The 16,478-nt window shown below is 41.2% G+C and overlaps 1 protein-coding gene across 1 annotated transcript in view; it reads right to left on the minus strand.

The window, feature by feature from the left end:
• The window catches only part of KCNH8 (potassium voltage-gated channel subfamily H member 8), a 394,139-nt gene that overhangs the window by 235,144 nt on the left and 142,517 nt on the right, over positions 1 to 16,478 (minus strand). The window contains exon 3 of the mRNA XM_073333523.2: positions 10,974 to 11,105. Within this exon, the coding sequence (XP_073189624.1) occupies positions 10,974 to 11,105 (132 nt within the window). The remainder of the gene's footprint in view (positions 1 to 10,973; positions 11,106 to 16,478) is intronic.

Genomic DNA, 16,478 nt, shown 5'->3' on the forward strand with positions numbered 1-16,478 from the left:
CTCACTCTCCTGCTGGTAATAGCTCATCCAAACTGACCACTCTTCAAGTTTAAATCCAAGTTAAACCAGAACATCGGGGGGGGGGGTAGGAAAAAACAAGAGGAAACAGGCTACCTTGCATAATGACTTAGCCACTCCCAGTCTCTATTTAAGCCTAAATTAATAGTATCCAATTTGCAAATGAATTCCAATTCAGCAGTTTCTCGCTGGAGTCTGGATTTGAAGTTTTTTTGTTTTAAGCCGTCAAGAACACTATCCCCGATAATGTCACGGCTAACATGGTGGCTGAACTTTGTGACTTTGTCCTTACCCATAACTACTTCACATTTGGGGACAATGTATACCTTCAGATCAGCGGCACTGCTATGGGTACCCGCATGGCCCCACAGTATGCCAACATTTTTATGGCTGATTTAGAACGCTTCCTCAGCTCTCGTCCCCTAAAGCCCCTACTCTATTTGCGCTATATTGATGACATCTTCATCATCTGGACCCATGGAAAAGAAGCCCTTGAGGAATTCCACCATGATTTCAACAATTTCACCACCACCAACCTCAGCCTGGTCCAGTCCACACAAGAGATCCACTTCCTGGACACTACAGTGCTAATAAACAATGGTCACATAAACACCACCCTATACCGGAAACCTACTGACCGCTATTCCTACCTGCATGCCTCCAGCTTTCACCCTGACCACACCACACGATCCATCGTCTACAGCCAAGCTCTGCGATACAACCGCATTTGCTCCAACCCCTCAGACAGAGACAAAAACCTACAAGATCTCTGTCAAGCTTTCTTACAACTACAATACCCACCTGCAGAAGTAAAGAAACAGATTGATAGAGCCAGAAGAGTTCCCAGAAGTTACCTACTACAGGACAGGCCTAACAAAGAAAATAACAGAACGCCACTAGCCGTCACCTTCAGCCCCCAACTAAAACCCCTCCAACGCATTATTAAGGATCTACAACCTATCCTAAAGGATGACCCAACACTCTCACAAATCTTGGGAGACAGGCCAGTCCTTGCCTACAGACAGCCCCGCAACCTGAAGCAAAAACTCACCAACAACCACATACCACACAACAGAACCACTAACCCAGGAACTTATCCTTGCAACAAAGCCCGTTGCCAATTGTGCCCACATATCTATTCAGGGGACACCATCACAGGGCCTAATAACATCAGCCACACTATCAGAGGCTCGTTCACCTGCACATCCACCAATGTGATATATGCCATCATGTGCCAGCAATGCCCCTCTGCCATGTACATTGGTCAAACTGGACAGTCTCTACGTAAAAGAATAAATGGACACAAATCAGATGTCAAGAATTATAACATTCATAAACCAGTCGGAGAACACTTCAATCTCTCTGGTCACGCAATCACAGACATGAAGGTCGCTATCTTAAAACAAAAAAACTTCAAATCCAGACTCCAGCGAGAAACTGCTGAATTGGAATTCATTTGCAAATTGGATACTATTAATTTAGGCTTAAATAGAGACTGGGAGTGGCTAAGTCATTATGCAAGGTAGCCTGTTTCCTCTTGTTTTTTCCTACCCCCCCCCCCCAGATGTTCTGGTTTAACTTGGATTTAAACTTGAAGAGTGGTCAGTTTGGATGAGCTATTACCAGCAGGAGAGTGAGTTTGTGTGTGTATGGGGGTGGGGGGATTGAGAAAACCTGGATTTGTGCAGGAAATAGCCCAACTTGATTGTCATGCACATTGTGTAAAGAGTTGTCACTTTGGATGGGCTATCACCAGCAGGAGAGTGAATTTGTGTGGAGGGGTGGAGGGTGAGAAAACCTGGATTTGTGCTGGAAATGGCCCACCTGATGATCACTTTAGATAAGCTATTACCAGCAGGACAGTGGGGTGGGAGGAGGTATTGTTTCATATTCTCTGTGTATATATAAAGTCTGCTGCAGTTTCCACGATATGCATCTGATGAAGTGAGCTGTAGCTCACGAAAGCTTATGCTCTAATAAATTGGTTAGTCTCTAAGGTGCCACAAGTACTCCTTTTCTTTTTGCGAATACAAACTAACATGGCTGTCACTCTGAAAAGTTTCAAGGAAGTTATTGTTCACACCTTTTCTAAGAATTCTCAGATCTTAGTTAACCTTGGTGGTCATATTTCACTGCTTCTGTTCCATTTCACAGCTTCTGTTTAAATCTGGGAAACCTTCCATTGGTGTTGGATCAGGGCCTAGAGCTTTTATATAATGTATATTAGTGTAGTATCTAAGGAGCTAATCCAATTCCCACTGAAGTATGAAGGAGTTTGTAAGGTAGTGTACTCACCACCTTTAGTACCCCCTTCTGTTAGAGCATGATACTGCAAAGGGTCCTCATCTCCAACATCTCCTGCAGGCTGTCTGCCTCTCACCTCCAGCCAAGTAATCTAAAGTTCAGTACCCTTTCAGGGTTACTAAAGGTCCAACTGAAAGTCCAAGCTAAATGACCAAAATAACTCTTCCACCCCTCTGGGTCTCCACTGAAGTGTTCTTAGTCGCCTTCATCAGGGTCTCTCCACACACAAGCCTAATTTGTTTTTTCAGATTTCCTTCTCTGTTGCTTGCTGGAGGATCTGTACTGGGCCTCCCTCCCAGGAGCCTAACCCGCTCCTGTGGTTGAGCTAGCATGCCCCTTCCTCAGGGGCTACTAGGGGAACACAGGCCCATTCTCTACTCTGTGTCCTGGCCCATGGACCCTGTATGAAGCACTGCTTCTTCAGACTGCTTCTGTTTTCCTGGGCGGCTTCCTATCTCCAAGCCCCGCTGTGCTGCTTCCCCATAGCCTGTGCTCAACACAGCCGCCCCTTGGTTCTCATGCCTCTGGCTTCTTCCTTCTATGCTGAACTAATTAGTTTTCTGGCCCTCTCAGGCTCCACTCAAATGCTTTTACTATCCTTCCCTCGGGTCGTCCTCCACAAGAGCCTATCCTGCTCCTGCAGAGTTCTTCTTTATAATTTCTTATCTTTGCAGGTTTTCCCTCCCTTCCCCAGGAACTCTGGCAGCTTCCACATGGGATCTCCTCAGTCCTTGTAGGATCTAGCTCATGGCTCCCGCCCCACAGGAGCTTTACTCTGTGGGTTCTCCTACTTGCAGGAGAGTCCTGCCTTCTCTGCAGTCTCCCCACACCACCGCATACTTGTATAGGCTTTTCCTAACCCATTCACAGGTAAGGTCACTAATGAGCCTTCAGTTGCCAAATCACCATCAGCTTTGGGCTGGCTGCTAGGTTTCAGGAAAGGCTGAGCTTGGCTTTTATTAAAAGGCCAGACAGCCTGTGACAGAGTTTTTCCATTCTTCAGTGGGAGCTGGATCAGACCTCAGGTACTAATGTCAACTAATAGTCACTGGCCTACCGGACTCCCCACGTGGAAGATGGGCGATTTCTGGCATGTTTAATGAGTAGGTAGGAACTTCTATTGTTTTTGTATGTTCTCTCTGTATGGCTATTATCTTAAAAATAAATGCACTGTGCTGACCAAGTGCAGTGTGGTAACTGCTGGTCATTGCACTACTCCTTGTCCTTGAAGAGAAAATAAGGCACAGGAGCTGGCCATTAGGCAGACTGGCTTGCTGGGGATATCACAATGTATGAACATAAGAACAGCCATCTAGCCTAGTATCCAGTCTTCTGCCAGTGGCCAATGCCAGGTGCCCCACAGGGAATGAACAGAACAGGTAATCATCAAATGATCCACCCCCTCATCGCCCATTCCTAGCTTCTGGCAAATAGAGGCTAGGGACACCATCCCTGCTCATCCTTTCTTATAGCCATTGATGGACCTATCCTCCATGAACTTATCTAGTTCTCTTTTGAATTCTGTTATAGTCTTGGTCTTCACAACATCCTCTAGCAAAGAGTTCCAGATTGACTGTGCATTGTGAAAAAATACTTCCTTTTGTTTTAAACCTGCTGCCTGGTGACCCCTAGTTCTTGTGTTATGAGAATGAGTAAACACCACGTCCTTATTTACTTTCTCCAAACCAGTCAATTTTATAGACCTCTATCATATCCCACGCAGTCATCTCTTTTCCAAGCTGAAAAGTCACAATCTTATTAATCTCCCCTCAGATAGAAGCTGTTCCATACCCCTAATCATTTTTGTTTCCCTTTTCTGAACCTTTTCAGATTCCAATATATCTTTTTTGAGATGGAGCGATCCATCTGCATGCACTATTCAAGATGTGGGGGTACCATGGATTTATATAGTGGCAATAGGATATTTACTGTTTATTATCTATCCCTTTCTTAATGATTACCAACATTCTGGTAGCTTTTTTGACTGCTGCTACAAATTGAATGGATGTTTTCAGAGAACTATCCACAATGACTCCAAGATCTCGAACTAATTTAGACCCCAGCATTTTATATGTATAGTTGGGATTATGTTTTCCTAACGTGCATTACTTTGCATTTAAAAAACATTGAATTTCATCTGCCATTTTGTTGCCCAGTTACCCGGTTTTGTGAGATCCCTTTGTAGCGTGCTTTGGATTTAACTATCTTGAGAAGTTTTGTATCATCTGCAAATTTTGCCACCTCACTGTTTACCCCTTTTTCCAGATCATTTATGAATAAATTGCATAGTACTGGTCCCAGTACAGAAACCTCAGGGACATGACTATTTACCTCTCTCCATTCTGAAAACTGACCATTTATTCCTACCCTTTGTTTCCTATCTTTTAACCAGTCACCGATCCATGAGAGGACCTTCCCTCTTATCCCATGACAGTTTACTTTGTTTAAGAGACTTTGGTGAGAGACCTTGTCAAAGGCTTTCTGAATATCTAAGCACACTATATCCACTGGATCCCCCTTGTCCAAATGCTTGTTGACCCCCTCAAAGAATTCTAGTAGATTGGGGAGACATGATTTCTTGTCACAAAAATCATTTTGACTCTTTCCCAACAAATTACATTCATCTGTGTGTCTGACAATTCTGTTTTTTAACTATAGTTTCAACCAATTTGCCCAATATTGAAGACAGACCTACTGGTCTGTAATTGCCGGGATCACCTCTGGAGCCCTTTAAAAATTAGGGTCACATTAGCTATCCTCCAGTCATCTGGTTCAGAAGCTGATTCAAATGATAAGTTACAAACTACAGTAAGTAGTTCTGCAATTTCACTTTTGAGTTCCTTTAGAACTCTTGGGTGAATGCCATCTAGTCCTGGTGACTTATTACTGTTTAATTTATCAGTTTGCTCCAAAACCTCCTCTAATGACACCTCAGTGTGTGACAATACCTCAGATTTGTCACCTAAAAAGAACGGCTCAGGTGTGGGAATCTCCCTCACATCCTCAGCCATTAAGAACAATGCAAACAATTCATTTAGTTTCTCTGGGAGGCTGTTCAGCCTTAACTCCTCCCCACCCCAATCAGATTACCAAAGGTAATCATCCCCTGTTATTTTTAGTTCCTGGAGGAGCTATGGTATACCTCCCCCATGGAATAGAACTCAATCATACAGAAAACATTCATAAATGTAATACAATGGTCTCCATAAGGTACTTTAGGGGGTTGAATACTGTCACAATGAATATTGCCCCTCTTACCGAAGCCTAATTTCCTCCACCATAAATTTTTTTTTACAGGATTTCAGATTAAGCATTGATAATCAGGACTCAAGTTTTACTTGTTTGGCCAATTATTTTCTAAGAAACACAACTGTAACCGCCAGAGAAGTCAAAGAACATTACTGTGTGTATATGAAAGCAGAATAGAGGCCTAAACTTTCCAACACTGAGGGCCAGATTCTAATCTCAGTAACTCCAGTTTAAATCTGCTTGCTTTCAGATTTAAAAAGATGTAAGCACAATCAGAATTTAGCCAATAGGCTTCCCAATTTAGTACATAGCACTGAAATAACTTTTGCCCTGCAAAACAACTACTGTTTTCCCCTCCTTTCTGATGGGAACAATTGCTTTTCTAAAATAAGAGATTTTCTGTACGTTGGAAAGAAAAGACCATCAATTTTGTTACAGTATTCCAAATCTGGCAAAGAGGGTGTTGAAAAGCTATCTTTTACAACAGTGCTTGATTATAGGTATTTTTAAAGAAACAAGGAGGATGGTGGGATTTCTCTGATATATTACTGGGTTGGGAAAACAATCTATTTTTGTAAAGGCAAATTAACAGTGTAAACGGTGGAAAGTTACAACATGCTTACTATCCAGCAAAAGAGCTTGTTAATTAAAAAAAAGAAACAGCGGCACTAAATGCATAACAGTTACTTTTGAAGGACAGTAGCAGATTGCCATAGCAGCTGTCTGACAGAGAGACTACTACAGTCCCTTAAATACACTTTTTCCCAACTTTTGGTGGTATGCATGTGCATATATGAGTGCAGAATTGAAGCAGTAGGGCCTTATCCTGCCATTGTCTGTCAAGACTGACTTCAGTGGGAGCTTTTAGGCAGAATAATAGCAGGAACTGATCTTTAGTATATAACATGCTGTTATAAAGTATCCTTAAGTATTAATGATCATGCAGCCATTAAAGTCAGTGGGAATTTATTATATATATTTACAGCCACTTTCAATCCCCTGTACACTGCCAGAGCGGTGTGAAATAATCTTAATATAAATCCGAATCAGGCCAAAGAGTAAATATTACAAATTTCTGGCTATGTTATATAGGCCGTTTCAAGCCTGTCATTTTAGCCTGAAACTGTTCATTGCCCTCTAACGCCTGTGTCACCGGTCCTTGGTGTGATTTTGCAGGGGGTCTCTACTGCTCCCTGTTGGTTTCCTTTGGTTAGTCCCCGATCAGGGCACTTCTTGGACTGTAGCCTCTAATTAGGCCCGGGGTCTGCTTGTGTCAATTTGGACCTTATTCCTGGAGGCAACCTGGTGCAGGGGTGTTGTCCCTTCCCTGTCCCAGGCCTTTCTGCCTTTTCTCCCTCTCTGATCATCCTCCTCTTATAGCAGGCCTTCCCCCCCATCATGGGTTGCAGGTGAGGTGCCTCCCTCCATGACTGGCAGTTGTGGCAGCTGCATGGGAGTGTGGTCAAACTGCTTGCCTGCAGGCAGGAGAAGCTCCCCTCCTCCTTCTGCCTCTGCTCAGTATGGGATTTGTAGACTCCATTACTACCAGTCACTATTATTTATATTGGGGAAGCATATAGCAATTGGGAATGCATTGTGCTAGAATCTGTGCAAACATACAAGTAGATCTGGTTCCTGGCCCAAAGAACTTACTGTCTGATTTGAAAGAAGAAGCAACAAGCAAGGGTGACAAACAACAAGACTGAAGGGTAGAGAGATGACCTAGGAAATGAAGTTAACATCATGTGGTTCCATTGGTAAGCTATTGTACAACCTAGCCATCATTGCTTGGATGATTTCTTGTCGGCTTCATAGCAGCAGTGGATTTTTGGGAGAAGGTAGTGGTTTACATACAGATTAATTCAAGGAGAACTTTACATACATAGGAGCAGTGTGGAAGAAAACTCAGCTGTTTGAGCGAGCACAAGATGAGTGGCAATTTCAAGGATGGCATCATGAGGAGTTCTTTTTTGGGTATGTTAAGTTTGAGTTGCTGCCGAGACATTCAGAAGGGAAGGTCAGAGACAGAATCTGAGATTTGAGCCAAGATGAAGTGAAATTAGTCAAGAATGGGCAGTTAGTTTGGCAATCAACTAGTATAAATATAGTAATTGAAGCTGTGTAAGCAAATGAGATCACCCAAATAAACAGTCTAGAGCAAGAAGAGGAGGGTGCCAAGAATGGGATCCTATGGAAGCAGAATGACAACATAGTGGAAGAGATGCCAAAAGAGCAGCCAGAGAGATAGGAGAATACCAGGGGAAGAACGTCATCATGAAAGCCCAGGGAGGACAAGATTTCAGGAAGGAAGGTGTCAAGGTTCCTCCCCCACTCTGAACTCTAGGGTACAGATGTGGGGACCTGCATGAAAAACCTCCTAAGCTTATCTTTACCAGCTTAGGTCAAAACTTCCCCAAGGTACAAAATATTACCCCCGTTATCCTTGGAATGGCTGCTACCACCACCAAACTAATACTGGTTACTGGGGAAGAGCTGTTTGGACGCGTCCTTCCCCCCAAAATACTTCCCAAAACCTTGCACCCCACTTCCTGGACAAGGTTTGGTAAAAAGCCTCACCAATTTGCCTAGGTGACTACAGACCCAGACCCTTGGATCTTAAGAACAATGAACAATCCTCCCAACACTTGCACCCCCCCCTTTCCTGGGAAATGTTGGATAAAAAGCCTCACCAATTTGCATAGGTGACCACAAACCCAAACCCTTGGATCTGAGAACAATGAAAAAGCATTCAGTGTTTTACAAGAAGACTTTTAATAAAAAATAGAAGTAAATAGAAATAAAGAAATCCCCCCTGTAAAATCAGGATGGTATATATCTTACAGGGTAATTAGATTCAAAAACATAGAGAACCCCTCTAGGCAAAACCTTAAGTTACAAAAAAGATACACAGACAGAAATAGTTATTCTATTCAGCACAATTCTTTTCTCAGCCATTTAAAGAAATCATAATCTAACACATACCTAGCTAGATTACTTACTAAAAGTTCTAAGACTCCATTCCTGTTCTGTCCCCGGCCAAGACGACTACAGACAGACACACAAACCCTTTGTTTCTCTCCCTCCTCCCAGCTTTTGAAAGTATCTTGTCTCCTCATTGGTCATTTTGGTCAGGTGCCAGCGAGGTTACCTTTAGCTTCTTAACTCTTTACAGGTGAGAGGAGCTTTCCCCTGGCCAGGAGGGATTTCAAAGGGGTTTACCCTTCCCTTTATATTTATGACAGAAGGCATGATTAACAGCATCAAAATTAGCAGAGCAGTTAAGGAGGATGAGGTTGGAATAGATATCCTGAGATGTGACCATTAAGAAATCATTAAGGATCTTGGCAAGAGTAGTTTCAGTGGGGTTTTGAGGGATTCAGAATAGAATAGATGACAGGAACTCAAGGCAGTGGTTGCAAATGACATGCTCAATAGTTTAGAAATCAGTAAGTTTTGCTATGCCCTCTTTGATTATGTCCAATGAATAGCTGGTGGAAGGTCTTTTCTGTATAGGACAGAGAGAAGACAGCAAAGGTTGAAAGAAAATCCTATTAGTAAACATCTTTATGCAGACATGTCCAATCATTATATTGTTTGGCCAATGTACATAGCAGAGGGGCATTGCTGGCACATGATGGCATATATAACATTAGTAGATGTGCAGGTGAATGAGCCTCTCATGGTATGGCTGATGTGGTTGGTCCTCTGATGGTGTTGCTAAAGTAGATATGGGGACAGAGTAGGAAACGATTGGTTCCTGGGTTAGTGCTTCTGTGGTGTTGTCTGTAGTCGCTAGTGAGTATTTGCTTCAGGTTGGGGGGCTGTCTGTAAGTGAGGACTGACCTGCCTCCCAAGCTCTGTGAGTGAGGGATCATCTTCCAGGATAGGTTGTAGATCGTTGATAATGTGCTGGAGAGGTTTTAGCTTACCAGACGTCAAAGAGAAACAGCAGAACTAAAATTTATTTGCAAATTTATCATCAATTTGGGCCTGAATAGGGACTGGGAATGGCTGGCACATTACAAAACCAGCTTTGCCTCTCCTGGAATGGACACCTCCTCATCTATTATTGGGAGTGGACTACATGCACCCTGATTGAATTGGCCCTGTCAACACTCGTTTGCCACTTGTGAGGTAACTCCCTTCTCTTCATGTGTCAGAATAATAATGCCTGCATCTGTAATTTTCACTCCATGCATCTAAAGAAGTGGGGTTTTTTACCCACAAAAGCTTATGCCCAAATAAATCTGTTAGTCTTTAAGGTGCCACCGGACTCCTTGTTGTTTTTGTGGATACAGACTGTCATAAATATAAAGGGAAGGCTAACCACCTTTAAATCCCTCCTGGCCAGAGGAAAAAACCCTTTCACATGTAAAGGGTTAAGAAGCTAAAGATAACCTCGCTGGCACCTGACCAAAATGACCAATGAGGAGACAAGATACTTTCAAAGCTGGAGCGGGTGGGGTAGGGGTGATACTATCAAAGCTGGAGCGGGTGGGGTGTGTGTTGCTTTTGCCGGGACCAGAGCAGTAATGCAGGTCAGAACTCCTGTAAAGGGCTAATAAGCAATCTAGTTAGATATGCGTTAGATTCTGTTTTGTTTAAATGGCTGATAAAATAAGTTGTGCTGAATGGGATGTATATTCCTGTTTTTGTGTCTTTTTGTAATTTAAGATTTTCCCTAGAGGGATTCTCTATGCTTTGAATCTGATTACCCTGTAAGGTATTTACCATCCTGATTACAGAGGTGATTTCTTTACTTTTTCTTTAATTAAAATTCTTCTTTTAAGAACCGGATTGATTTTTCATTGTTCTTAAGATCCAAAGGTTTGGGCCTGTGTTCACCTATGCAAATTGGTGAGGATTTTTATCAAGCCTTCCCCAGGAAAGGGGTTTGGGAGGATTTTGGGGGGAAAGACATTTCCAAGCGGGCTCTTTCCCTGTTATATATTTGTTAGACGCTTGGTGGTGGCAGCAATAAAGTCCAGCGGCAAAAGGTAAAATAGTTTGTACCTTGGGGAAGTTTTAACGTAAGTTGGTAAAAATAAGCTTAGGGGGTTTTTCATGCAGGTCCCCACATCTGTACCCTAGAGTTCAGAGTGGGGAAGGAACCTTGACACAGACTAACACGGCTATCCCCTGATACTTAACTTGTAGAATGTGGAGCAAGATCTAAATTAAAACGAATATAAAACGGAACAAAATTGCATTTTCCATATCATTAGTTCTTTGATTTTGGTTACATTTCTAGCCCCATAAGTCCTACATAAATGTATTCTTTTGACTTTTAAAAGGGAACTTCAAAAGAATTTCCACCCCAACTCCTTTATTTAATGGTGACTATATCTCAAAACGTGAAGTATCAATAGTATTTATCAGTGTTTGTTGGAAACTATACAGACCTTCTTTTTTATCTTCTGGAGCAATCTTCACCTTTGTATCTGTTATATCTTTGAAAGAGGCCAGAAACAGTACTACATCTCCTTTCTCGTTCTTTATAGGAACAATGTCCAGTAGGCACCAGAATGAAGACCCTGTAAGGATATAGAATGAATTAAATTCAAACAGCTGTCTTTTTATTGAAAAAATCCAAACTATTAAAGCTGCAACTAACGTAATTCTAACAAAAAATTGTATTTAGAAGGTCAGTCAGGAAATCACAGATGTTCAGCTCATGTAAATCTCTTTGCATCATTGGTCGAAGCTCAGTAGTGCTGCATTCTGTGGAATCAAGGAATTAATTTAGATGCAAAATTTATCTACTGGGAACATTAATGGAGTTTAATGAAGCTTCTTACTTCTCTCAAACCACCTTTTCCTTTGAAATCTTAACTGATGCTGGCACTTCCTATTTTAATGGAGTATCTGCCACTATGTTAACTCTGATATCTGAAGCTTCCATGTTTACTATGAAATATCTTTACCTTAGATTCATCATCAGACTTGGCTTTCTCATCATCCCTTAGCAGAAGACCCAGTAGCTAGTGTATCACTTCACTAATTCAAAGATATTTAAACTAATCAGACTTGTGACTTAAAATAGAAATTAAAGTACAGTTATTCAAATCTGAGGTGTTAAACTTAGGCAAGTGAAAACTCTAAGTCCTTGTATTTCAGATAAGATGAGTATTATAATACTTACATTTTATCTGTGAAAATTAATGACAATAAAGATCTTCCCTTTTACATGTTAACTGCGATAATACCGGTTAGTAGCCTGGGTAAAAAATACTTTTTTTTTAATGTAAAACTCAACTTGCCTATTTAGTGTCAAATTGTCACTTAATAATTACGTTATGTAAATAGGAAGTTTTTTGTTTTGTTTTTTTGTTTTTTAAAGTCACACCATCCTTGGAAAATAGGACATTCAGTCTGATGGTCTTAAGCACTGGGGTTGTAATTCACCCAGATAATTCAGCATAGGAACTAATTATTGCCAGTGTGTTGGTGTTGTACTGCTGCATAGTTCAAGCACATTGTGAGTAAAGCTGAGCTCACACCAAAACCCTGGATCCAAACCCCACCGATTTTGGGGTAAATCAGTCTAGATTCTAATTGTAGTATGCAGCTTGGGCCCATCTCTGTAAGTCACAAAGGCAAAAACAATTACCTTCAGCCACTTCAAGCATACCACCAGACCACTAATGTTCGCAGTGGGATGGATCATTGTTATTGGATTAAGTCTTTTTCATTTGAAATTTGTTTTTGGGAGTGCCTGACCCCGAGACTCCTATATCCTATCCATCTCACTGCTCTTTTGGCAACAATTTAATGCTCAAAGGCTACTTCCAGTTCTCATGAAATAAAACTAAACATGGTCCCTGGGCCACTAGCTATCGTTAAAAATGCATAGCTAATACGTATATAAATATGGGAGAGCTCAGAAAAGATGGATTGGAAGAGCAGATTACAGCTGCTTGCTTTTGGCGCTCTTGTCCTTGTCCCCCTATTTTCTCTCTTCTCAACTCTGCAGTTAAAAAAATGGTACCGGGCACTGCAAATTTGCTTACAATTCAGCTGTCTAATCTAAATTTTAATGTAAAATCAACTTGACGGCCTCTTGAGAGCGGGGGCTGAGCCTAGCAGGGGATGTAGCTGTTACCCTTGAAGTGTTATTGTAGTTGAAGTTCCAGTAGGATGCTTCAAAGGAAAACCAATTGTTCCTCTCCCAACTCAGTCACAGCTCTCTGGAGGCAGTTGGGCAGCATTTAGGTAGGTTAGTAAATTTAACCTGCAGCTGGGACAAGGCTCCCAGTTTGAAGGAAAACAGAAAAGTGAGAAAGGGAGGAAAGAAGGATAGGGTAGATGAAACAAAATGGGTCTACCCTGGGTTTTCAACACCCTATTTTGTAAGCTGTGAAGACAGTGCAAGCAAAGATACCAGCATAAAAGAGGGTAGAAATGGGAGATCAGAAGCAAGAGATTTCTGCCTGCTTATTCCCTCTTTTTTCCCCATCCTGAATTTCTTATTCCTTTTCATGCAGACATGATGAAGCAAGCACATTTTATTGTGAGCATCTTTGAGCAAGACAAAGCAAGAAGCAAAGAGAGAGAGGGTAGGACTACTGTTATCTCCTTTATCAAAACCTTTGGGAAAATCTGATTGGTCCTACTTCCTGTCACTCATTTGTTGAAAAGCAACCAATACATCAGTCTATACTGGCGTAACCAAAATGAAGAGCATCAGTAAAATTTTTTAGTTTTCTGATTGAAAGAGAGAATCGCAAGCCTCTAAAGAATATTACTATAACTCATATCACTTGGCCAAATTCCATTTTTTAAAATTACATTCTGCCTAGCTAAATTTCTCCTATAGTTTCAATTGGATACAATGTTACTCTTCACTTCTTCTGCAAAACTGTTGTTTCTGGCCGCTATGCTTTTTTAAACAGCTGCTATTATCCACTCTAGAAGTAGCTGAATTTCTTTTTTCTTTTCTATTGTTTTGTTATAGTTTTAGCATTAACAATACAGAAACAGCCATTAAAGCACTGAATTAGTGGCAATAATGTTACAGGCATCAGGCATTTTAAAAAATATATATTAATACATTCTAGCAAATACATTTGGTGTAAGAACGGCCATACTGGGTCAGACCAAAGGTCCATCTAGCCCAGTATCCTGTCTTCCAACAGTGGCCAATGCCAGGTGCCCCAGAGGGAATGAACAGAACAGGTAATCATCAAGTGATCCATCCACTATCACCAATTCCCAACTTTTGGCAAACAGAGGCCAGGGACACCATGCCTGTTCATCCTAGCTAATAGCCATTGATGGACCTATCCTCCATGAACTTCTCTAGTTCTTTTTTGAACCCTGTTATAGTCTTGGCCTTCACAAGATCCTCTGGCTCAAGGAGTTCCACAGGTTGACTGTGTGATGTGTGAAGAAAACCTCTGCTGATTAACATCATTTGGTGACCTCTAGCTCTTGTGTTATGATGGAGTAAATAACACTTCCTCATTTACTTTCTCCACTCCAGTCATGATTTTATAGACCTCTGTCCCCCCTTAGTTGTCTCTTTTCCAGGCTGAAAAGTCCCAGTCTTATTAATTGCTCCTTACATGCAAGCCATTCCATACCCCTAATAATTTTTGTTGCCCTTTTCTGAACTTTTTCCAATTCCAATATATCTTTTTTCAGATGGGGTGACCACATCTGCATGCACTATTCAAGATGTGGGTGTACCATGGATTTATATAGAGGCAATATGATATTTACTGTTTATAATCTATCCCTTTCCTAATGGTTCCCAACATTCTGTTTGCTTTTTTGACTGCCGCTGCACATTGAGTGGATGTTTTCAGAGATTTACCCCAAGATCTCTTTCTTGAGTGGTGACAGCTAATTTAGATCCCATCATTTTATATGTGTTGTTGGAATTATGTTTTCCAATGTGCATTACTTTGCATTTTCTATTGGTAACTTTATCTGAAATGATTAATTTGATTCTGAGAATTCCTTTCCAGCTTCAGCTAGAAGGGCATTGCCATTGTCAACAAATCATTGTCTACCAAAAAGATTTCCTTTGTAGCTTTATTTTTATGGGCTTTCTTTATTGCCCCTGGCTACTTCTCTATCAGAAAGCTTCCTTTCTTTCCCTTACAGTAAGATCCAAAGTCTCAAAATATATTTTAATATCCTTCAGGCAGAGAATAGCACATCAAGGACAGGAGGGAGAGGCAGAACAAAAGAAAAATCTCATCATAGAGCAATCCAACTAGCCCAATAGCTGTTCTCAGCAACACAGAGGTGACTATTTTATGGTCACCCTCTCATTCACAGCTACTTCTACCTATTCTCCACTCCCTCTATCAAAATAAACACAAATTGCCTTCAGCTGGGAGTCTGTGCGGAAACTGAGATACTAACCTTTCTTCAAAAAACCAAACAACTTTAAGGTTTCAAGCAGCACTCTACCTTTATAATGCCAGAAACTTTAAAAGATAAGTATTCCGACCAAATGATGCGTTTCCCCCTCCAACTACTGAGATCTGCTTAAGTCTCAGTTGTGAGACATACAATCATGAGCTTTGTTGATAGCACCTGTACTGCATGAGCATTGAAAGGGCACAGAGCACAAGCTAAACTCTCTAAATCTTGTCCCAACATACACAAGGATCAAAGTAAAACCAGCAAACAGACTCTCTTGGGGGCAGTGTCTTCTTTGGCTGGTCCAAAATTTTGGACAGGGACCTAGAGGGGACGTCTCCAGGGTATTATAATGGCATTAGAATACAGAGATGGTACTGAGGCTACATATACTGGCTATTTGTTGATAAGGTGTAATCAGGGTTCTGAGTATTTTGCTGCATAGTAGTACCAAATTCTGTAGCAAGCACCTCCTAAATTAGTTGGTAAGTCTAACTTATTGTATCTGCATTAAATATCCTTCATTCCCAGTTGCCATGGCAAATAAGAGCAGGGGTATGCTTGAGCCAGGACCAGCAGTGCTTTAACTCCGTTCTGTTCACGGGAAAAGCTGGAGAGTTAAAGACAGCTGCAGGTAGATTTTAGCAGGGCAAGAGGACAAAACAAAATGTCAGGTTCCTGGCTGCAGCAAAATCGGAACTTCTATTAAAAAATTCAGACCTCTTGTGTATATACACATTATGATGCAGTCTATAATTGCATGATCTACAGGACCTTGTAGATGCATGGAATGGACAGTGAATAAGACAGAGGGTTGTAAGAACAACAAGGAGATGTTTCTGTGTTTAAGGCTTTGGACTGGTACCCAAGAGAGCTGAGTTCCATTCTTAGCTCTGCCACAAACTTTCAGTGTCATATAAAGTCACAATAATATAATGCACATGTAGGAGGGGGCTGAATTAAGATGGCACAGGCAACCTTAATTCTGTCATTTCGTAACTTTGGAGTGTTTGACTCTGCAACCTTAATGTTCTTTTAATTTTTAATACAATATATTAGTATGTTTAAGGCATAATATAGAGTGTAGTTTTCATATACTAGTAGATAACTTATGGACTCTAGCATACATAGAGCAGTATATATCCACATTTACATTCTTTGTTTACTCACACTTTTCCCCCTCTCTCCATTCACCGACTGCAAAGGATGTTGCAGTTATAAAACTCACAATTTTGAAATCCTTCAATTACACTTCCTTGAACTTCACTGAACAAAAACTAAAAAGCTAAGCAGTCCTTGCTGCAGCCACTTGACTTTCTTCCTTTGTCCTTATGTGCACTGCTTACTTTTACTCTCCTCTATTTTCCTTTTTCCTGTCTCCTACAACAGATTTAGAGGAGACTCCATTTAAAAAGACAGTAACCTCCCAGTGTCATGAGTTTACCAGATTACATATCCAACAGTTAGGGAAACAACAAAATTATTCTTTTAGGGTCTGATCCAAACACCACTGAAGTCAACAGAAAGATTCCCAC

The sequence above is a fragment of the Lepidochelys kempii genome, chromosome 2 (assembly GCF_965140285.1).
Source record: "Lepidochelys kempii isolate rLepKem1 chromosome 2, rLepKem1.hap1, whole genome shotgun sequence".
In the NCBI taxonomy this organism is placed as follows: Eukaryota; Metazoa; Chordata; order Testudines; family Cheloniidae; genus Lepidochelys; species Lepidochelys kempii.